This window comes from Neofelis nebulosa, chromosome 6 (genome assembly GCF_028018385.1).
Source record: "Neofelis nebulosa isolate mNeoNeb1 chromosome 6, mNeoNeb1.pri, whole genome shotgun sequence".
Classification (NCBI taxonomy): Eukaryota; Metazoa; Chordata; class Mammalia; order Carnivora; family Felidae; genus Neofelis; species Neofelis nebulosa.
In genome coordinates, this window is record NC_080787.1 from 13228431 (window position 1) to 13251385 (window position 22955).

At 46.5% G+C, this 22955-nt stretch overlaps 1 protein-coding gene and 1 long non-coding RNA gene across 2 annotated transcripts in view; one reads left to right on the top strand and one right to left on the bottom strand.

Moving 5' to 3' along the window:
* LOC131513720 (uncharacterized) overlaps positions 1-10435 on the top strand; it is a 112020-nt gene extending 101585 nt beyond the window's left edge. Inside the window, exon 3 of the long non-coding RNA XR_009262745.1 lies at positions 10330-10435. This is a non-coding gene — a long non-coding RNA (uncharacterized LOC131513720). The remainder of the gene's footprint in view (positions 1-10329) is intronic.
* A 6926-nt stretch (positions 10436-17361) lies between these two features.
* Positions 17362-20484, bottom strand: ID4 (inhibitor of DNA binding 4). Its single transcript, XM_058732879.1, has 3 exons — positions 19930-20484; positions 19479-19537; positions 17362-18879 (listed from the first exon to the last, which is right to left on the bottom strand). Exons 1-2 carry the CDS (start codon positions 20368-20370, stop codon positions 19493-19495), a joined length of 486 nt encoding a protein of 161 aa, XP_058588862.1. The 5' UTR covers positions 20371-20484; the 3' UTR covers positions 17362-18879; positions 19479-19492.
* Positions 20485-22955: the final 2471 nt, after the last annotated feature.

Sequence of the window (22955 nt, forward strand, 5' to 3'; positions counted from 1 at the left end):
TGAGGAGAGAGTAACTCGGCGAAGAACGTTTGGCTGAGGTCAGATGCCAGGAAGGACACAGAGCAGGTACCAAAGCTCTGTAGGAAGAAGAGTATGAACAGATCCAAAGCTAGGCTGAGGTCAGGGTCTGATCAAGAACAGGAGATGTTAAGTCCCACTGTGTGCACGTGTGTGTGTGTGTGTGTGTGTGTGTGTTGAGGATCTCTGGTGAGGGTCAGCAGATGTTGAGGAGTAGGTAAAACAGAAAAACTTGGAAATACACACTAAAATTATAGAGCGAGTTGCTGGACAGCTTCCTGCTGGGTCAGAGCCTCCATCCAGACTCCTGTGCTGTTCCTTTGAAAACATGGTCCTGGGGCCAGATCCACACTTAGACGTGGAGCTGCACCACCCTGGTGTGAAACACCTGCCTTGGGCAGAGTTTCTAGGGACTGAGGCTGTCTTGCTCAGGGCCACTGAAGAAGGAGCAGCCGCCACGTCCATATTTTATGCCATGTGACCCCACCCGTCGCACAGCTGGTCAGGATAGGAGTGGGTATCCTACGACAGGACAGGAAGCCCTGGGACTGGGCCGTACCTAGAACTCTGTTCAGAAAAAGAGAAGCAGAGTCCATCAGATTTCTCTCTTGGAAATATGAACTAAGATATTGTAACAAATATATTCAGATGGTGGGAAGGGGGCCGCTCAGGGTAAATCAGGGTCAGGGGAGGCCATGGGGGGGTCGTGTTTAAGGGGGTTGGAAACATGATGAAACAAAGGCGGCTGATGATAGAAAAGAAAACGGTGGAGATACGCTGAGAAATGAGGAGCCATGGAAAGAAAAGACATAATGCCGCCTTTGAGACAGAGAGTAGCTGATCCCTGGAGCTGTGTTAATTTCTAGAGTTTTGCGGCTTGTGGTCCAGTTCCAGTCTGTGAGTATCCTTACCACAACGCTCTGTCCCCTTTTCTTGTATTCTGAATGGATCTCTGTTGCCCTAACCACAAGCATCCAACGAAAACAGAAGGACACAGAGCAGTTTGTGGTTCCCAGCGAGAAGGGCTACTACTAAATGGGGTCTTGAGAAACCACCCCCCCTTCTCAACACCCTGAATGGGTCACCATAGTGACAGATCTGGAGTGCCATAGCAGTGCTCTGGGCATCTTCTTGGGGGCTGTTTATTCTCTAGTTCCTCAGAGTATCCCCTCCCAGAAGCCTCCTGGCTTGTGGCTATTCTGCCAGCTCTCCCAGGCTTCCAACTATAGGTTGCTATAATTTACAGTCTCACAATATTTTAAGCCATTGTTAATTTCATCCCCAGTCCCAACTAGAATACCCATCCAGATGGTCTTGAGCAGTAACTCAAGTAGTTGTAGAGCCAACTCTTGGGTTTACATGAAAGAAGTTCACATCACCTTGACTCATCCTTTCTGTGCCTCACGTTCCTTAGCTATAAAATGGTGATCATAATCATAACTATGCAGAATTAAATGAATTAATACACGTGAATCATTTAGAAGAGTATCCAGGGAACATTAAACCCTTAACATACATGCGCGATTATGTTACATGCATGCCCCCCTCTTACTCTCAGGGACTTCCATTCTTTTTATAAATGCACCCACCCACCTCCCTAACTTGGATGCCTACTAGAAGGGAGGGTGTCCCTTGACCTAACACCCTGGTTATGCCGAGTACCTTCTCCTTCCGTTGCCAAACTTACTTTGTATTCCATCTCGTGTCTGGAAGGCACTTACTGTGCTTTTGGAGAGGCACCCATTTGATCGTTGATTCTCTGGAAACAATCTCCCACCTTTGTTGACCAACCCATTTCGAATTCCAGTGAAAGGGAGTTCAGCCTACTCAAAGTAGGATGAATTTAGGCAATTCTACCCTCAAAGTGATCATAGACCCTCACTTTTCTCATTTGACCTAGTGGTAGACAATAAAGCATGGCCATTGTGTCAACACCCTCGCTCAGAACGAGGCAACGCTAATCGGCATCTCTTCTGGTTGTTATCTGGGCTGCTAAAAAGAGTGAAAAGCTAAACATAACAAAATGACTAACCACGACCGAGTAACATCAACAAAATAATGATGACCATTTGCTATATATCCCCACCCAAAACAAGGCATTATGATGACCGCTTTCTACAAATTATCTCCTTCAGTCCTTCAATAAGTCTGTGAGGTCAATGCTTTCCATTTTATTTTTATTGATGGGAAAACTAAGGCCTCAGGAGGTTCAATGACTCTTCCAAACTGAACAGCGAGCACGTGACAAAGCCAGGATCTGAACCCAAGTCTGTCTGCCTGCGAAGCCCAAGTTCTTGGCCTCCATACTACATGAGACATGATAACCCAAGTGGTTACGACTTGGAGGTGATGTAGTATCTCCAGCCTACGTGTGTGTGAGTCCTATTCTGAGGACTTAGAAGCCACAACCAAGAGGAAAACAGGCTTTGGGAATAAAGAGGGGGATGTGGAGCCCATTTGCCCCTTCTTTTTTTTTATGTTCTGTTTTTAAGGACAGAAATAAACCATCAAGCAGATTCTCCTTTTTGGACAATTGGACTCTAAGCTAAAACATCACGTGTACGTTGGGGAAATCCAAAAGGTGTAGAACAGAGCTTTTAAAAACAAAGTAGGTCATTGATATATACTTTGACACACGGCAAGTGAATTTTATTTGGTTGTGAGAATTCTCTGTGAATTTCCAGAGGCCCCTTCAAGTAAATGATGGCCCTCTGGAGGCTTGTGAAAGCAGGCAGGGAATCTGTGTCTCTCCTCTCCCCCAGCCCCTGCCTCCTTGGTACCCCTGCTCTTGCTACACACTTTCGAGAGGGAGGGAGTGATTATATGCAGCTTAAATTTTGTTCGCAAGAGTATAGAAGAGGAGAGGCAGATAGCTTTTTTTTTCCCCCTAAAAGAGTGATTCTTGACATAGCTCTGTGGCTTAGTCACCATGCTTCCTTCGTGAGATGCTCCCGGGGGACTGAACATGGTACCCATAAGGATTACAGTTTTTGCCAGTTCAAAACTTTTTGGTGGGGAGATTGTACATCGAACTCAGGCCTTCCTACGGTCACAGCGGTTGCCTGCCAATCTTCCCAGCTGGCGGAGGACTCAGCAATTTTGATATAAAGAAAGGAAACAAGATGACTTTCTCTCTTTGCCCTCCCCTGCCTGCCCCCTCCCCCCATATTGTACACAACCATGTGGATTTGCTGAACAGGTCTGTAAAGTTAATTACACTGTGAGTGCTTGGTAACCAATGAATTGTAAATTGTGCATTATTAAAACAGCATCAGAGCTCTGACTGATCTATTATTCTTGGGGGAATGAACAAAGATAAGAGCTTTATGTGCTTTGGAGGTCTTTCTTGCCACCATACAGCAGGCATGGAGAGGAAATATCAAGTAGTTCTTCGTTTTGTTTTGTTTGTCTGCAAGTTGGATTCAATAGAAAGAGTATCTTTTTTTTTTTTTTTTCCTATTCTATTATTAAACTGTTATATGTGCCCTTCCCCGCTTCTGTTGTAGCGTCTTAGTATGGTAGGGGGCACTCGGTAAATGCTATTCGGCAGTGATTGTGATAATGGGCACCCAAAACGCTCCTACACAAGCACAGTGCCGTGTCACCCGAACGTGAACAGGAGATATACGATATGACGCGGCATCGTAACCAAATAAATTGTGTTGATGTAGTGCTTCTGTGCAGCGACTCAGGAAGAATTCAGAGTAAACAGTAGGACACAGAAAATGTATCGGCTGAGTATGTATGTGCCTTGGGCCTCGTGGCTTCAGCTGAAAAAAAAAAAAAGACTGGAAGAAACAGTTTTTCTTGTCTCTTCCTTCTAGACACAACAGGATCACCCCTGGGACTTGCTTGTGAACCTCTCTTTTTACTGAACTATCTCCCCCATACAGAATTTCTCAGTGTCTTTTTCCTGGCCGTGATGATTCCTTCCAGGCCCTTTACACGGTTCTCCATGGACACTTTCTCTCTCCGTAACTGACCGAGCCCGCGGTCCCTGGAAATGTAACTGCCAGACAGCCACGCTGCATTACCCTTACAGTAAGCAGGCGTTCTAGCCAAGAGTCCGAATCAGGTCCAAGGCTACCACGTGGCATTCCATGCCCCCTGCCCCGCCCCCCAAACATAAACCTGTATCAACCCACCATTTCTGGGGGGAAATAGGATGCCTCAGGACTGGGCTGTCCCTGAATGCGACGCAGGAGCAGATCCGTAACTCGTGGGGCACAGTGCAGAAAGGCAATGTGGGCCCCTTACTCAAACAATTGTGAGGAATGTCAAGACAGTGACGGCAGAGCATTGCCCGAAGTGCAGGCCCCTTCCAGAAGCACAGTCCGCACACCCAGGAGTCCGGGCGTGGAGCAGAGGGCCGTTTGCCCAGTGGTTTGGGAGAGCCCCTGTATTTTGGGTGCATTTTCATCTCCTAATGGCCTAATTGGACCTTTAGGGCACTTTCAGTATTCTTCCCGGGAGAAGACAGTGCTGCCCATTTTTCCCACTATGAGCTGGGGGGGGACCACATCTCCAACTCTCCATGCTCAGCACGGGACTGCTATGGCCCGGAGGGGGTCCAGGGGGAGTGGTGTTCCAGCATCTAGTCTGCAAAGGCTCTGGGCGTAGGGTGGAGCTCAAAGCAGCTTGAGAGAGGCAGACAGACACGCAGAGAGATTGCCATAGAACAGTGGACAGAAATCAGCTTCCTCATAGAACCTAATCTTAGACGTCGCCTCCTGGTTTTTCTGACCCTCCATTGCGGCCGCCTTCTTGTTCTCCAAAGAACGCCTGTGATTTTGGAGGAAAGACGACAATAGATTCTTTAGTTTTATTATTAATGAGCGTATCCTCACCTGTTCCTTCATCTATGAGTGTGGCACAGGAAGTGGGGGTAATGGCCAGAGGACGTGGGGACGGAGATGCTGTTAGGGAGGGCAGGGGAAGGAAGCATCACGCAGATGGTTTGGGGGTGATGGAATCACAGCAGAGCGTAGCTGGTAGAGGGGAGCAGCGGGGGGGGGGGCAGGGGGACCCTGGCGCCAGTAAGCTGTACCCAGCCCAGCAGGTCTAACTTCCTACAAGGCCCTCTGATCTCAGTGTGACCCATCCAGCTCTGTGAGGTCCTCCACCGCTGGCTGTTGTCCTCAAAGAACAGATGTGTTTAGCCAGGAAGGTGTACGGAGTGGATTCAGACATCGAGTCTTCTTCTAGATTCTTTGTCACGAGAATCTCATGCGTGCAATTTCAAGGAATGAATAGATCAGCCCAGAAGGGGCAGTGGTCTGGGTGATAAATCTGATTCAGGTAGGAAAATTAAAACGAAAACAAAAGCACAACAGCATGTCCAATCGTTCATCGACTGGTTTGTGGCTGTAGGAGATGGGTCTTGCTTTCGCCCCCAGAACACCAGCAGAAGACATCATATTCGTGGGGGTGGGGAAGCTGAAAACAGTGTTCTGATGGCGCTGGACTAGCCTTTGCTGGGCATCAGTAAACTGAGTCAGAAGGTTCCACCTGCCCCAGGACAGGGAGCGGAGGCTCCTTCAGGCAACAGGCCCTATTTATGGGTGCAGTGCGTCCTAAAATTCAAAAGAGGGCAGCAGATCACTGACACAGCCCATAGCACCAGGAAGGCATGGAACTTGAGGAACGTCAGCAGGAAAATTTGCTGGCTTATCCAAACTCTCGTCATGCAAGGGTTAGCCATGCCAGAAATTTGTGTTTCTAGAACCGTGTGTTTAACATAAAAGCAAATCATTAATGGAAGCTCACAAGCTTCGGTGTCATTGAGGGCAAGTGTCGGCCCGTTGGCCACAACAGCATTATTCAGGGACGCGAGACCTGTGATGGCAATGCCAGGACATCAGGACCCCAGGACAAGAGAAATGGCCACACAAGTGCGAGGTGGAGAGACCACTTGTACGCTTCGTGCCGGTCTGGAAGTGCCTTTGCTGATTCTCTGAAATGAGCAGGACCCACCCCACGAAGGGTGTACAATCCCCTCCTATGCAGTCCATTCCACAGAGTGTGAGACACGCAGGATGTGGGAGAAGGCGATTCTCTTTGATGTTTCTAGTGCTTCCAGAAGACTGAAAGTTCGTGATAGGAAGAACAGGCCCCAGCTCCCTGGAGATTGGGATTTTGGGGAGGCTAGGGTCACAGGGGGTAGAGGAGAGGAGAAATTTGCTGGAGGGAAAGACAGATGAAGTTCTCAGTCTTCAACCCAATCCTGCAGAGTTCAAGTATTAGGATTTCATTCTTGGGATCACGCAGTGGACCACTTTATGATCCCTTTTCCTAAAAAGAGTGGTGATCGGGTGTTGACCCCCAAACACAGCTTCACAGAGAAGTTCTTCTGTGTCTTTGGCAGGGAGTAACAGTGAACAGAAAGGAAATCTTATTTTTAAAACATACCCTGAAACAATATTGCAAGGCTTAGGAGACCTATCATAGTCTTTCTTATAAAAAAAAAAAATGTTTTTTTCATGTTTATTTTACTTTTGAGACGAGAGAAAGAGCACAAGCAGGGGAGGGGCAGAGAGAGAGAGAGGGAGACACAGAATCCGAAGCAGGGTCCAGGCTGTGAGCTGTCAGCACAGAGACAAACGCGGGGCTCAAACTCATGAACTATGAGATCATGACCTGAGCCGAAGTAGAACCTTTAACTGACTGAGTCACCCTGGCTCCCCTGTCACAGTTATTCTTATTTGACCCGGTTTGAAGTAATTATTTTCACCCCTGATTTTTTTCTAAAGCATTTTAAAATCATTTCAATCTACTAAGCCTCAAACTACATAAGAAATCTAGAAGAATTTGCCTCTTAAAAGTTGAACTCTATTTTTAGCATGTTTGCGGTTTCTAGAAAGAACTGAAGATGTTTTTTTACTCCATCAACAAGTTAGACTATTTAGACTGTGAAGAGTTTCCATTAAGACTTGAGAAAATGCACATGATCTTTTTTTTTTTTTTCTAAACCTAAAAATTAACAGCTGCTATCTTGCTTGGATATCCACACCTCATGCCAAAGGGTTTCCAAGAAACACGCCCTAAAACTTTGCGCTGATTTAATATTAAACAATTACTATGGAGCTGAGGAAACCAGCCCCTTTATAGATGCTGGTGAACAGAAGATTCTCTTTCTATGTATAATAATAAAAACCAGACGTGGCAAGAGTGAACAGGTCCACGGTGATTGTGCATTTCTTTGTATTCTCTAAAACAATGAAGCAGGAGATTATTTTTTACTGGTGTTTCACATGCCACGAAGTTAGATCTGCAAATTGGTAAACAAATCGACAAGCTCCCTAATGTCCTGTAGGATCACTCGGGACTTACCAGGCTCTGGTAGGTATCCTTGGAGTCCACTTATGGAATCATCTAGGATGATCATGAGATCTTTCACTTTGAAATAACTCTGGATAAAAAGATTCCTTTCTCTTTTCCAGAGTAGTCATCTCTAGAGTTTAAAAAAAAAAAAAAAAGTTTTGTTCTCTTAGGAACATAGCCCTCCTGAGAATGATCTCAGTACTCAAATTACAAATGCAAAAATCAAAAAAGAAAAAACAACAAAAAAACCCCTAAAAGGTTGGGTTTACAGAAATTTTTTAAGAGGGAAATGAACTGCAAGAAAGAAAAAAGAAAGACAAATTGCGTGCATCAGGATAAATGGGAGCTGGATATATAAATCACCATATTCTCTATTGAACTTACTAAAGGACACTATGATTTCGAACGCCTGAGCTTTGCTAACAACTCTGTCCTTATCTTACATCTTCTTACAAGAGGCCCATTTTTACATTCATTTCCGAGCCTCGGTTTCCTTGTCAGTAAAATGAGGGCATTTGATTTTTCGTCAAAATTCTTCCTTTATGATTCAGCAAAGTATTGCAATCGACACAGCAAACTCCCAACCCTTGTCCTCTGTACTTCTGTATCAATTCAACTCTGTTGAATTGATCTTGGCTCTGTTTATGGCAAAGTGTAGCTACCAGAAAGTATGTTAAACATATATCATCAAAGGCATACTTTGCTAAACCATGCAGAAATGTACAAATTCGAAGCTCTTTTCAACCTCAGTCTGTCTCTTACACACCACTTGGTCTACTGTGTATCACTCCAGTGTTATACCTCTGGTTTCAAAATTGTTTCTCAACCAGGAGAATGTTATTAGGGTCCCAGATAATTTAGCACCGACTATGGGAATTGGTGCATAGGGTTCCTCCCCTGACCACACCCTCAGTATCTGTCTTGGTCCGGCAGCGCTTAGCTGTGTCTCAGAACAGAGATCAAAAGGCCAACAAGCATTCTGCTTGACCATATTAACAGCGAAGTCAACAGCGGTTGAGGCCCACGTCTTAATTTCCCGTAATCCTCTGTTGTCCTCTGCCTTCTTGCCACTGAGGTTCTTTCTTGTTCCTCAGACTCCAATCTTTCCTCAAACCCTTCTTTTTCCCATCACTGTTTATGCCACTTGTGTCTTCTGTGCGCAGAGTACTTCTGGCTTATTCTGGAGAGAAAGAAATGACCCAGAAAATAGTTTCTGCATACAGAAAGTTGAAAATCAGGGTCTCCCGGAAATGTTGGCCCATTTACCGAATTCTTTGCCATGCACATTGAGGACCCGGTTGCACAGATGCTCCTTGCTTCTCCATTTTTTGTTAACCCCATTTTCATTGCGGTTAGAGAGCACGCACATATTTAGGTCTTACGAATGAGTATGGCAGGAAGGGTGTGAGGAAAGGAGCTAAATTATACTCAATGGCTCACATGCCTCCCTCTACAGTAGGAGCTTTGCACACATGACTCGCAGAAAGACTCCTGTTGCCAAATATTGAGACCTCCTCCTATAAAAGAAAGTTTAAATAAGGCTCAGGGGGTAAAGTACCTTTCCTGAGAGCACACAGTAAGCAGCAGAGCTCAGACGCAATTCCACAGACTTACTGATGTTTCCTTTTTTTTTTTTTTTTTAATTTTTTTTTCAACGTTTTTTATTTATTTTTGGGACAGAGAGAGACAGAGCATGAACGGGGGAGGGGCAGAGAGAGAGGGAGACACAGAATCGGAAACAGGCTCCAGGCTCCGAGCCATCAGCCCAGAGCCCGACGCGGGGCTCGAACTCACGGACCGCGAGATCGTGACCTGGCTGAAGTCGGACGCTTAACCGACTGCGCCACCCAGGCGCCCCTGATGTTTCCTTTTATAAAGCTCTCATTCAACTTTTGAAGAATTAAAGTTATTCTCTCCACTGCTTTCAAATCCATAAAAATCATATACAATTCCACTGAGAAATCTGTTATATGAAACTAAGGTACCATCGTACTCTACCCTGATTTTACACGCGTTCGGTATTTTAACATTTGATAGCCATCAATGAGGACAGCTCTAAGGTAAGCACAGCAGTTGGAGAAAGACCAGTTTCCTACATCATGTTATCGGTCATCCCTTAGGGTGATATAATATACTGGGGGAAATGAAATATTCTTTCTCTAAATTGGTTCACCCATTAAAATAATTATTACATTAATGCAAATATATTAATTAAATAATATTAAAATATTATTACTCATTGCTGCCTGAACAGGCATGGCTTCTCCGAACATTCTTTTTGTTTTTAGCTTTTTAATGTTTATTTATTTTTGAGAGAGAGAGAGAGAGAGAGGGAGGGAGAGACAGAGAGAGAGACAGAGCACGAGTGGGGGAGGGACAGAAAGAGAGGGAGACACAGAATCTGTAGCAGGCTCCAGGCTCTGAACTGTCAGCACAGAGCCCAGTGCAGGGCTCGAACTCATGAACTGTGAGATCATGACCTGATCAGTCGGGTGCTCAGTCGACTGAGCCACCCAGGCGCTCCTTTCCAAACAGTCTTTAGCTCACCACATTGATATAATGAGAGAATGTAATGATTTGGCATGTCCTGTGAAAGGGTGAGAAAATGTCTTCCTGCTTGTATGCCTTTCTTCAGAAAATTTAAGATTTCACACACTAGGTAAAGCAAGGGTTGTCACGAATGTTTTGACTCAAAGAAAGATTCAAATAAGAGTAGGGAGGACTCAGCATCTTGATGGCAGACTTGTCTCAGGGACCACGCCACGGTCTCATTTTCAAAGCAGCTCCCCTTCAGAGGCATCCCCTACCGGTACTGACTTCCTTTCTCCCACTGGATATTTTTGCCATGACCTTCTGTTGATGTTATATCAACCTCTCCGCCTCACTTGATCGGAGCGCCTGCAAAATTGGAAAAGTGATGTCCAAAAGTAGGAGAAATAAACCATGTGTGTCATAACAGCCTAAGGCTCTGTAACATCTTATATTTTACAGAATGATTTCTCAAAGTGAGGTTCCCCGGAGACTTGCCTCAGATTCATCAGGGAGAAGCTACAAGACAGGTTCGTGGGTCCTACCCCACACCGGATCAATCAGAGTCTCAGTGGTAAGAGGGAGGGACGGGTGAAGTCAGGAATTGAAAAGTGAAACATCTCTCAAGATAATTTTATATATACCTAAGTAATAACCATTGTTCTAAAATATTTTCACCTATGTTACTTTCTTTGTATCTTTCAAGCCCCCTCTGCGCTAGGTAATTATTCATATACAGCCATTTTACAGATGAGGCCATTGGAACCTGGAAAAGTTGCTTGCCTGAGGGAATATAGCAGGTTGTGGAGCTCTGAGCCTGTCAGTCTGTGACCCTTCGCCACACCACGCTGGCCCTGTAGACTGGAGGGGGTTCTGGCCACAAAGATGTGGTAGCTGGAATTGCAGGTGATAACATAGGGTTAAATTCTTTCATGCGTTTGGAGCTGTATCTAAAAATTCATCACTAGACCCAAAGTCACAAAGATTTTCTCCTACATCTCCCTCTAGAAGTTTAACCCTTTCGTACCTACATTTAGGTCTAAGATCCATTCTGAATTAATCTCTTTGAAAGGTCTAAGGTGTCTGTTGAAGTTCAGTTTTTGCATTTGGACATCCAATTGTTCCAGAATCTTCTGTTGAAAAGACTGTCCTTTGTCCATTGAATTGCCTGTGCTTTTTTGTCAAAGAATTTTGAAATACTTAATGCTTGTTATAAAAGTACGTTACCTCTGTTTTTTTTTATTTTAAAAGGCAGACAGGGGCGCCTGGGTGGCTCAGTCGATTAAGCGTCCAACTTCGGCTCAGGTCACGATCTGGCAGTTTGTGAGTTCAGGCCAGAGTCGGGCTCTGTGCTGACAGCTCAGAGCCTGGAGCCTGCTTCGGATTCTCTGTCTCCCTCCTTCTCCACCCCTCCCCCACTCATGCTCTTTAATAAACATTAAAAATTTTTTTAAAGGCAGACAGACCAGACCTACCTCTAATGATTATTTGCTTACGATTTGGACCCCAGCTTCTTAGGACTGAGCATGAGGCAAATTGTAGACTAGAATATATATAGACCAAGAGAAACCATGTAAGTAAGAGGAAACTGGAAAATAACCCATCCATATGAGGCTGTGGTGCTGGATTAGAGATGGAGAAACCAGGTTCTAGATCGGACTCTACCCCTCCACTTTTTAGGCTTCTGTCTTCTTCACTGGACGATGAGAGGTATGTCACCAGACATATTACAGGTTGCTAGTCATATGAGTCTACTTCCGGGACCCCATATCGTAGGAGTGGAAAGGAAACCTTCATGCCTACAAGGTTTTCCCATTCAGGTGGCCAGCCTGGTCCTTTCCAAACTGACTCGTGAGGATTCACTGCATTTGCTGCGGTTGATGTATCCCATGCCTCTTTCACCGATTGATGAGAACAGAGGCCAAGGGCACGCCTGCGGAGACTGATGCTGCTACAGTCTTCCCGAGTGCACCCTGCCTGCTGCTCCCACCCCACACCCTTCCCCGCCTATGCCTGTGGGGTCCTCCTTCCTTGCCCCACGTTTTCGTCTCGAGGGGTGTGTCCTAACTCACCCCAGCTTAGGTCAGTCCTATTATTTTCTTCGGGATACAAGATCTGCTCTGCCTCTCTCCTCTCCTTCTCAATCTTTCCTTCCAACTCTCTGCCCGAGGCTGACCACACTTCCTCATCCTCAGGAACACACAGCTTGTCTATTTTTCATGTTTAAGGCGGCCAAAGGCTTTCAAAAGATAATAATGAACACCCCTCAACCGCAATTTTGAGTTGCAAAGAATTTGCTAGATTTGCTGGCACAGAGAGTTATAGGAATGTTCTTCTGGTACTTTGTGGTCTGGAACTCCCGGGCTATCAGGGATCTACAGGGAACACAGACATGTGAACATAATTACACGATAGCACAGGTGTGTGTGTGGATGTTTTGGGGGTGAGGAAGAGAGGCGTCATATAGTTTTTGCAGAAGTAGTGAGAGACGAAGGATGGTGAGGGGTTTAACAGCCAGCCCACACTGAGAGTAGAGGTCAAGGGATGCAGACAAGGCTACCACCATATGCAAAGGGAGGGAAGCATGAAAGAGCATGTCGTTCGGGATGTGGATGGGTTAACCCTTACCCGCAGGTGGGGAAGTTAGCCTGCGTGGCTGGATGAGCAGGTGACCCTCCCTCGGGCCCATAGTCCATGTTCCATGTGTATCCTTCCTGAGCCCAGGCCCTTCTTAACTCTCAGGAAATCAACCTTACACCGTCCAGACTAGGGAGATAAGCATGCTTTGCTGTGTAGGATGTACAGGACAAGACCCTAGTTGTGGCTGAATGTGTGCTTGAGGGCAGCCAGAAGTGGAGGAGAAAAAGGACGGGTCGGCAATGACATTCAAAGAACCTTTATGTCCAGGGCATGGGGGCAGGGAGAGAGCCTTGCTTAGCTCCGGGTTCTTTTTGCATTTGATGGTGCCGCTCTACGGAGGTGGCCACGTGTCACGTGTGACCGCGGAGATCGGAAGGAAGCACGTGGATTGCTATGCTCAGCCAGCAACCGCGGTGACTTCTGGGCACCTTGATCTGGACTTCCTAGCCTCCAGAGCCATGAGAAATAAATGTCCATTGTTTAAGCCATCGGGTTTACGGTACTTTGTTATAGCAGTCCAAGCTGACTGAGACAATGAGGAGTCTCAGACAATAAGGATTTAGGGGGAGACCATAAAATCTTGTTTCAAATCCACTGTGCTTCAGAGATAGGACCACGAGCAGTTAGATAGGATGGTCCGACGCGGCTGTGATTCAGTGTAGATAAAAGGCCAAGAAGAAATAACTGAGAGCATGACCTAGGGACTCTCCCAGGGGACCATTCTTCATTCAGGTCAACACATATTTTATAGGGGTGCCTGGGTGGCTCAGTCGGTTGAGCGTCCGACTTCAGCTCAGTCGTCATGATCTTGTGGTTCGTGAGTTCGAGCCCCGCGTCGGGCTTCGTGCTGACGGCTCGGAGCCTGGAGCCTGCTTCGGATTCTGTGTCTCCCTCTGTCTCTCTGCCCCTTCCCTGCTCATGTTCTGTCTCTCCCTGCCTCTCAAAAATAAAGAAACGTAATAAAAAAAAATAAATAAAAAACCCACATGTTTTACAAAGCTCTGGTTAGGCACCCGAAGACACACAAAGAGGAATCACACACGATCTTCTACTTCAAGGAGCCTACCTTGTTTTAACTATGGCCACCGACTCACGGTCAATATGCATGAAAAGTGTTTCCAAGAATTCTTGCTGACGTAAGGTGTCAAATTCAGGTCTACAAGTTTAGATCTGTTCCCTGGGCTCTGTGGGTTTGACATATAGAGGTATGTCCCTCTTTTTTTCTTCAGATTACATATGAATTTCAACCCAATTCTAGCATATGATAAACACAATTGATTTCCTTGCTCTTTATTTTCTGTCCCGCTTTATGCTTAAACATAACATGAGTGACTTATAGCTGTCCAGGAAAACGGGGAGTGCATTTTTATGGAAATCTTCAATCTTAGGAATTAAAGAAGAGAGAAAATGGAAGAAGGTTGATACGGCTTACTTATTTTTTTTTTTAAAGGCGACTCCTTTTTGAAAATTATTTTTCCGTGTGTTCATTAACTATTTTTAGGTGAACACACACAGAGACATACACACAACTACAGTCTCTCAATGGACTGCCTAAGTTTGTGAAGGAAATAGCAAATGTTTTAGAAAATGCTTAAAATATTTAAGGTGATATTTAAAACATTTAAGACAATATTTAAATAAAATTTAAGAAACATGCTAAAATGTACGAATTTGCATGAGGCATTGTATGTAGATTGCAATTCTTCCATTGGAAATTAAACTTTGTAATAAAAGATAAAATTTCAACACGTGAACTCAACATGCACATCAAAAGTGCTAAAATTCACCTTGTATCACAAAGAATTGAGAAACCGTAACTTGAGGAAATAACGGCATCTTGTTCCACTAGGAATTTGCATATTTTGCCAATGCTTATGTAATGAATCTCTCAGAAAATTCCTTCCTAAACTGTGAGATTTCTTATTGGAAAAAATTCTTATTGGCACAGAAAATTGGGCTTGCAGGGGCGCCTGGGTGGCTCGGTCAGTGAAGCGTCCAACTCTTGGTTTTGGCTCAGGCCCTGATGTCAGGGATGGTGGGTTCAAGTCCCTCATCCGGCTCCACGCTGACAGCAAGAAGCCGGAGTAGGGATTCTCTCTCTCCCTCTCTCTCTTCCCCTCCCCTCTTCAAAATAAATAATAAACTTAAAACAAAAAAGGAAGTTGGTCTTGCAATCTCTTTAAACATTCTAAATTCAGTTTCTCTTCAGCTACATCTTTGCTCCTAGAATATAGGGAACACCTTTTGTTCTTTCTGCAGAAACCCGTGTGTTTACTTTTATGGACTCAGAGGGGCTTTTCAAATTAACGTCAATTTTTACGGCCCCTTTTTCATATCCCGTGTGTGAATTTACTGTGGACACTTATGAATGATGGAACTACCTCCAGCAGGCCACTGGTGAGTTAAGTGGCTCACGTGAGTGTAGAAAACCTCAGGCAATATGGCTCAGACCTGAGTTTCAGCACCGAGGCAAAAGTTTTTAGAGCCAGCCAGGATAGGAATCAATATAAAGGAGGCACTTGAACACAAAGCACGCTTAAAAAATTCGTTGAAAATTTGAGAGCATTTTCAACGAAGTAGATATGATGGAACGTTGTCTCCCTTGAACAGATCCCCGTTTGTCAGAGTTTTCTTTATCTTTTAAAGTACTGATTGGATCAATGCTCAAGGTAGAACTAGGTACAATTACAATCCTAAAACCTTTTGGGCAACGGTTCTAATTAATGTAATTAATATTGTAGCAAAACATCATGGGTTGTAATTGAAAGAAATCATCTGGGTCTGAAGGAGACCTACTGAGGGCAGCCTTGTTAAGATGAACTCTGAGGTGTGTAAATTAATTTCCTGGATTCGCAAAGCAGGAAAGGGGAGGTTTTCCTTCCTTAGGATACTGGAGGGTTTGGTGGTTGGCCCTGTTGAGACCCCCGGGCTATCTGTGCTGATTAACATATATGTAATTAAAGTGCACCAGCTAGAAAGGGAACGAGTTTTACTTGGCTCTGTACTACTGTGAATAATTTCTTTCTGTCTACGTTATTTACCTTCTGTGTATGTGTGTGTGTGTGGGGGGGGGGGTAGGTCTAGTTTCCTTGGACATCCTACTGCTGTCTTGTTTAGGATTATTGCTTCTTATTCTAGCAGACGCTAAAGAACAGACAAGCTTTCCCCTAGCATTCAAGCTAGATTTTCTTTCCGTTCATATCACCATTTTTAAGCCACATTTTTCATCACAGGGTAAGAAACACTGTAAATAATTGAGGTGATCCATCAAGAGACCCATTCTTGATAATGAAAAATTGCATAACTCCATAGAAGTCAATTAAAAACCACAAACTTCAGACCCCTTTACTCAGAGAAGATTTATTTTTATAGGAGGCATTTAATACAATAGATTATGGGAAGGGGCTCAGAATTTTTTAAAGTTCTGAAAATTCAGTTAAAGCTTGACAATAAACGTAAGATTTATACAGTTTCGAAGTATAGAAGTCCTTAGAGTGAAAAGGGTTCCCCCCACCCCCTTCCTTTTTGAGGTATCAGAGATGTTCAGGACTTTATGACCGGATCAGAAATGACATCCCACTGTGGGATACTTTTTCATTCTTTTCAAAATTTTAAATGCTTCTTACGCTTTGCTAGTCCCTATACAATGAAAAGTAGATAAACTAAGAAGGCAGGATATTTTCATTTGCAAAGCCAAATATCTGAATACTTAGGACTAGACAAATGACTCAAAATGTTTTTGTTGTCTGGTTGGTTGGCTAGGTCACAGCCAATACAATAGCATGTAATATCTTATACATGTCCATGTAATTAAAACAAAATGACAGTGTCGTTAGAGATATCCAAACTATGCAAGTGGCCAAGGTGAAAATGCCAAGTGTGAAAACTGTAATGTGCCTAACGCTTTTCTTCCCTTTCAGTCGTTTTTCATGCCCCAAACATAACGTTAACTAAGAAGCAACACCTATCCTCAAACACAAAAATACTTAACCATTTGCTTTAAGGTTAGTAATCGCCCGCTATAAATTTGAACTGTGCCTAACGGCTTAAGTAGGGTTCAGCAGTCAGGCCCGGCAGATGCTTAACTCCAACCAGCAGTGCTCATGCGACTTGCTTCCTCCTGGAATTAAATGGCTAAGGAAAAAGGACGGATTGTCCCCTTTATTTAATAACAAAGAACACAATCCTTCGAATTCTTCAGATTTGGAATTCCAGCAGTGTTTTTCTGTTTTCCTCTTGGTGTGTGACAAGAATGAATAATATCAAAAATAAAAATAAACCTCATCTAAACAAGCAGTCCTTTGACTTTATAAGGCTCAACACCAAATACATCAAATTCTAAAAATACCGAAGACCAGTGAAATGTCAAAGCTGGGGGGTAACGTGCTGTGGACAGGACAGATTTTTAAGCCTTTCAATGTATCTGAATGTACTGGCATTAACTTTGTTCATTTATGCTGACGGTTGCCTCTTCAACTGACTACTAGGGACCATGATATTTCATATTCATATAAATATTTGACTTTGACCCCAGAAAAAGTCCCTTGGGTCTGTAATACTTTTATTCTTGTATAATCTGAAACAAATCCTTTCTTTTTAAAAAATCAAACAGACCACATTACACACACAGTTGACTAACTATTTACAAAGCACCCAATTAAATCCTACTTAATTCTCTCTCACTCTAAAAATTCCATCCAACTGGTGTGCAAAGTACTGATCACGCTAAATGCACAATGTTCACAAACCCTGATAGTCCTACACAACCTAGAAAACACTTTGTTAAAGAGAAAAGAAAGTCTTAAAAAATAAGTAAGGGGTTTTGAAGAAACGAGACCAGAAATCACAGTACAAGACAGATAAATCTACTTTAATATTCACATGTAAAAGTTACACATCACGAGAGGTTGGACAGTAGTTTAGCAGTTAACTAACATAGCTATAGTGAAAATCATTTTTATAAAAAAATAATCTAGATGCGGTCATCAGAATTTTTTGGTCTACTTAAGTTAATGTTTGAAGATCGACTTTTATCCCTGCTTGAAGGATTTGCCATTATGCCTTGTTTTTTTTTCTCCCACTGTTGCCTATTAATATTCTTTGGAGGAAGGAGAGCAGAAAATGTTCATTTCCAAGAGTCTGTCCTTTGGTAGCAAGCAGAGAACATTTTTCATTTCTATGACTTAAATAATCTGTACAGACATGAAACGCAGTGACATTAAGCTTTAGTGTAAAATGAAGAATGATAAGCATTTTTCTTCACTTTCATAAAACAGTAGATTTCATAAACTCCTTAAGGATCCAAGCATTTCCCCATTCCCTATGCAAAACCATTCAGAATCCATTTTGACCTCGGTTGAAAAGCAAACACTTACTCTTTATATATTACACTATCGAACCCTGTACTTAAAAACTGATAAAGTGGATTTCCAACAGGTATGTTTCAAATACAAAGGCTTCAATCTAGGTTAAAGAAAACACATTTGAATGGACTCAGAACAAGTTTATTTTGTGATTAAACATCTCATGCAGTCATGCTGGACCACTAACTCTATTACTTCCAAGTCCCCACGACACTGGATAAAACAGAAACAAATTAAATGCTAGGCCAAACAGTAACGACATTCAAGATATCAAGAGCTCTGCAATGGAGCTGAAAAATAATTTTCCAAAAGAAATAATCCCATAGATTTAAAAAAACACACACATAATATTTACAAAAAATATTTAATTAAAAATATCTTATAATTACAGTAGTCTATTAAAGCATATACTTTCTCACACTTATAGAACATCTCTATATATACATGGTATGAAATGTCACTCAGATATCTATACAATATGTAACATTCTTGCAGGGAAAAGAAAGTTCCCTGCCCCCCCATTATAATCATCTATTTTAAACAATAGATGTCAAAAAAAAATATCTACAATGCTCTGTTATATTAGTAAAGCTTCAAAACAAAAATTGAGCTCCTTGGTCACAAAGTAGGCTTCTAAAGTTGATTTTCTCTTGATCTTCTAATTTATCAGTCAGTTCTGTCACACTTAAGCTTAGAAGTTTAACTGCACCTCCGAAAACACAGAAATGTACATTTCACAGCGGTTATAAATGAAGAGACAAAAGAGAATACATACGCAGAATGTTTATGAACGTGCAAAAAAAAGAAAAAAGAAAAGAAAAAAAACGATGAAAGTTTTATCTTTCTTCCCCCCCGCTCTTGGAATGACAAATGTAACGTTTCTAGGATTTGCTGATGTTTTTTTTTTCCTTTCCTTTCCTTTCCTTTCCTCGGGTGGCTTTTTCTCTAACTTCTGCTCTTTCCCCCTCCCTCTCTAGTGCTCCTGGCTCGGGCGCAGGCGGCCGCACACCTGTGGAAGAGGAATGAATAGAGGGGGTGTGTGAACCTTCCCGCTGCAGACTAACGGGCGCCACCGACCAAACTCAAGACATGCTTGATCAACAACCCAAAACAAACCACCGGGTCAGACAACAGCCGCAGCCCGCGGCCGGCCAGGCGACCGGCAGGCAGCTGCCGCCCCCATCACCGCCCCCCCCCCCCGCCCCGCCCCGCCCCAGGAATCCCGGATCGGGGATCCGCTCGCAGGTCCGGCCCGCATCCCACTTTGTGGGTGTCAGACAGCGCGGGGGTGGGTGCACATCGGACAGTCTCCATGCTCACGAGGGTGCCCTCCCTCGGCGGGAAGGAGGGCAGTTGCCCTCCGGTCACCGGTGAGGCACGGGGGTGGCGGGGACGGGGGGGGGGGCCAGGAGCTGATCCGTCTCCATTTAGAGCGAACCCCAATTACTAAAGCGAAGTACGCTTGCACGGAGAGGGGGTGTCCGCCTCACTGGGAGTTCGCCCTCAGAAATGTTAGGGGCGAAGAACACTGCGGTGCCTGGCACCCGCAGCCCCCGGGGACGGGCGTCTCTGGGGACCGGCCCCCGGAGGAGGGACACGCGCGCTCACCTGGACAGCGCGGCTCAGCGGCACAGAATGCTGTCGCCCTGCTTGTTCACCGCGCCGGCCTGGAACAGCAACGGAACACCAAGGGAAAGGTTAGCCGGCGCAAACGTCGCCCTCGGCGCGGTCCCGGACTCGTTCTCGGAAGCCAGGCTGGCACCCACCCCCACCCCCACCCCTGCCAGCAGCCGCGGGGGGCTCCCCCACCCCACCCCACCCCACTCCGGGCGCAGGCTGGACTTGACAGCCCGGGAGGCGCACAGCCCCAGTCCCGCCCCGCGCGCGTCCACCCGGACCCGCGCTCGCCGCGCGGAGCCCGCGGCCGGCGGCCCCGGGCGCCCGGAGAAGGAGTGGGGGGGGGGGGTGCTGTCATTCCCCGCCGCCCCTGCCCCGAGGAAGGGGAGCGCCCGCGGCCGGCCACCCCGCCACCGCCCTCCCGCGGCCGCCGGCCTCTCACCGGGTCCGTGTTGAGCGCCGTGAGCGGGGTCCGCGGCGGCGCGGCAGGACAGGTCCCGGCTGGGTGGTGCGGTGGCGCGGGCGGCGGCGGCTGCCTCAGCAGAGCCGGGTGCGTCTCCAGCGCCAGCTGCAGGTCCAGGATGTAGTCGATAACGTGCTGCAGGATCTCCACTTTGCTGACTTTCTTGTTGGGCGGGATGGTGGGCACCAGCCTCCGCAGGCGGCTGTAGCAGTCGTTCATATCGCACTGCAGGCACAGCGCCGGCTCGTCGGCCGCCGCCTCCGCCGCCTTGCAGCGCGCTGCCGCCGCCGCGGCCGCCGCGGCCGCCGAGCCACCCAGGCTGTGGCCGTGCTCGGCCAGGCAGCGCAGGGCCAGCTCCCCTCCGCCGCAGCCCGACGGCGCCTTGCGGCCCGAGGGGCGCACGGGGCTCACCGCCTTCATCGCGCGCGCCCTGCGCCCTGCGCGAGCCGACCCGCTGGGGCGAGCGAGGGACGCAGGCAAGCTCCGGGCCCCCGCCCGCGGCCGGCTCCGCTGCCCTTGCCTTCGCGCCCGGCGCGCTCGGTCCGCGCTCGGGGCACCGCGAGGCTCCCGGCGATCCCGCGCCCAAGAATTGACGGGAGGGTCGCTCCGGGAATCTCCGCTCAGTGGGCGACACGCTCGGCCGGGACCAAAAGGCAAGAAAAATCGAGAGCACCGGAGAGAAAGCAGCCCACCGGGTTCCCTAGTCGCCCCCTGCGGAGCTCCGACTACAGCCCGGCCGCCGCCGCCGCCGCCGCCGCCGCCGCGCTCCCCTGCCGGAGGCGTCCCCACCGCCCCACCGACTCAGTAGCACGCCTCCTCTACGCTCTCGCCCCGGCGGCCGCGCAGCTGCATTTATAGAGCCGCGCGCCTCGGGGGCGGGGCCAGCGCGCTGGCGGGGTCGCCGCGCGAGCCGAGCGGAGCGGGGCTGGGCGCGCGGGCGGGTGCGCGGAGCGAGGCGGCGAGGGCGGAGGCTCCGGGCGGCGCTGGAGGGAGGGTAGGGGACGGTGGGGGGGAGGGTGGGGGAGGGCGGGGAGCCGGGCAACCCGGGCGGACGGGTGGGCGGGGGGTCGGGAGTGGCCAACCAATCGGGCGGACGGTGCCACCTCAGGGAACGACGCTCGGGCCAATGGGAAGGGCACTCCATTCCGTCAACGCCGTGGGTCGGGGTTCTGAGAAAAGAGAGCTGAGTGGGAGTCGGGCCAGGCTGGTGTGCGCCCTAGGGAGGGGAAAAGAGAGGGAGAAGTTCCCGGGAAGAACTGCGGGAATGTGCGGCTGGAATTCACTCTCCCCCGGCCCGGGCTGCTGGGGAGGGGGCGCCGGGCCCTGCCGGAGGATCTCCTGCCACCCCTCGCAGCAGCGCGGCGACCGGGGACCCTCCGCCACCCAGCACTCCAGCCCGGGGATTCCAGTGCCTTGAGAAGGACGCCGTTCGAGAAGGCACGATCGTTCTCCTCTGTATTTTCCCTCTCAGGCTCACTATTCGCCTTTTGACAATCGCCGAAACCATCATGATGGAATGGAGTGGAATGTGCAGCCTTTCCGTTTTCCTTTTTAAAAAGGTTAAAGCTTAGCAAGAAAAAGGAAAACCACACACACACACACACACGCACGCACGCACGCACACACACAAAGGAAAAGAGTGCCGAACGCAGATTTTTGGTGAAGGGACAGGCAAAGAAAACAAAAAGCGTCCTAAGGTTTTTCTTTTACCCGTCTAGATGCACAAGTGGGCTCAAGAAATCCAAATGCCTGAGAGCATTAAATTAGGGCACGTAAATATTAAAAATGCATGGGCACGGAGTATTTAAAATTCCACCATGACATATAATATTAATCCGTTTTATGTAAAATTCATACCTGTAACTTAATGTAGGCCATTAACACACAGCCCCACGTGTTAGTCTAAGTACCCCGCTTTAAATAAGATGCTAAGAATGTCCAAAGTCTCCTCCTTTTGCAGCAAAGCATTAAAATTCACACTTCTAGTCCCTGGAGTCCTGCTTGGACCACACCCTGCAGAAAAGTCTGTTAATTAAGGACGTTTCTGTGATGTCTGATAGAAAAGCTGTCCTTTAAAGGTTCAAATAGAATTGCACAATGAACTTTGACAGGACCTGGTGTGTGTGCATCAAGGCAAAATTGAGCCTTTCGGTTGAGACATGAGCTCAAAGAGTCTCTGGTCAATGGGGTTATAAATTTTGAGTGTCTTCAGCCTGCAAACCCCCCGCCTTTAGACACACTAGAAGATGGGTCACCTCAAGAATTTTCGTTTGCGTGCATGATACAGATTGGTGCCTTCATTTTTACAGATCGTCAGGAGAAAGAGCTATGGACCTTGCCTCTTCCTGTCCACCCTCTGCAAGGAAGCTTTCCCTCTCTCCCAGCACTGTAATACCTGCATCAGGCAGGTAGGTATTTTGTTTAGCCGCGTGGGTATTTTATAACTATTGCATGACTATTTCCCCAGAGCACATTCCTTTTTCCTGATGAAATGAGGAGTAAGTATTTAATGCTGGTTTCACAGGAAGATGCAGCAACCCTCCTCTCCCATGATCCTTATACATTACTGCCTCTAAGAATTGTGTCAAAACGAGGGACATTCTCATTCACTTATGTGCATACCTACCTAGATGGTCCACAGACAGACTTGCCAAGAGAACAATTGTAAAACCCCGAAGAAGACTTTCTTCTAAATACAGGCACAGTTTTACATATTCTTAAAGTAAGTAAACACAGAGAATATTGTCATTTTAGACAGAAAGGTGGGCAAAGAAGCACCAGTGGGCATTAGCTACTATGTGGGAGTTTGTGATATCAGCACAGATGATAACAGTAAGGGGATATTATGTATGGATGCTTTTGTTCCACTGATATTTTTTTCTTTGCTAGAGTTTTTTTTTTAATTTTTTTAATGTTTATTTAAGAGAGAGAGAAGGAGGAAGAGAGAGAGAGAGAGAGAGAGAGAGAGAGAGAGATACAGCACTATCAGGGGAGGGGCAGAGAGA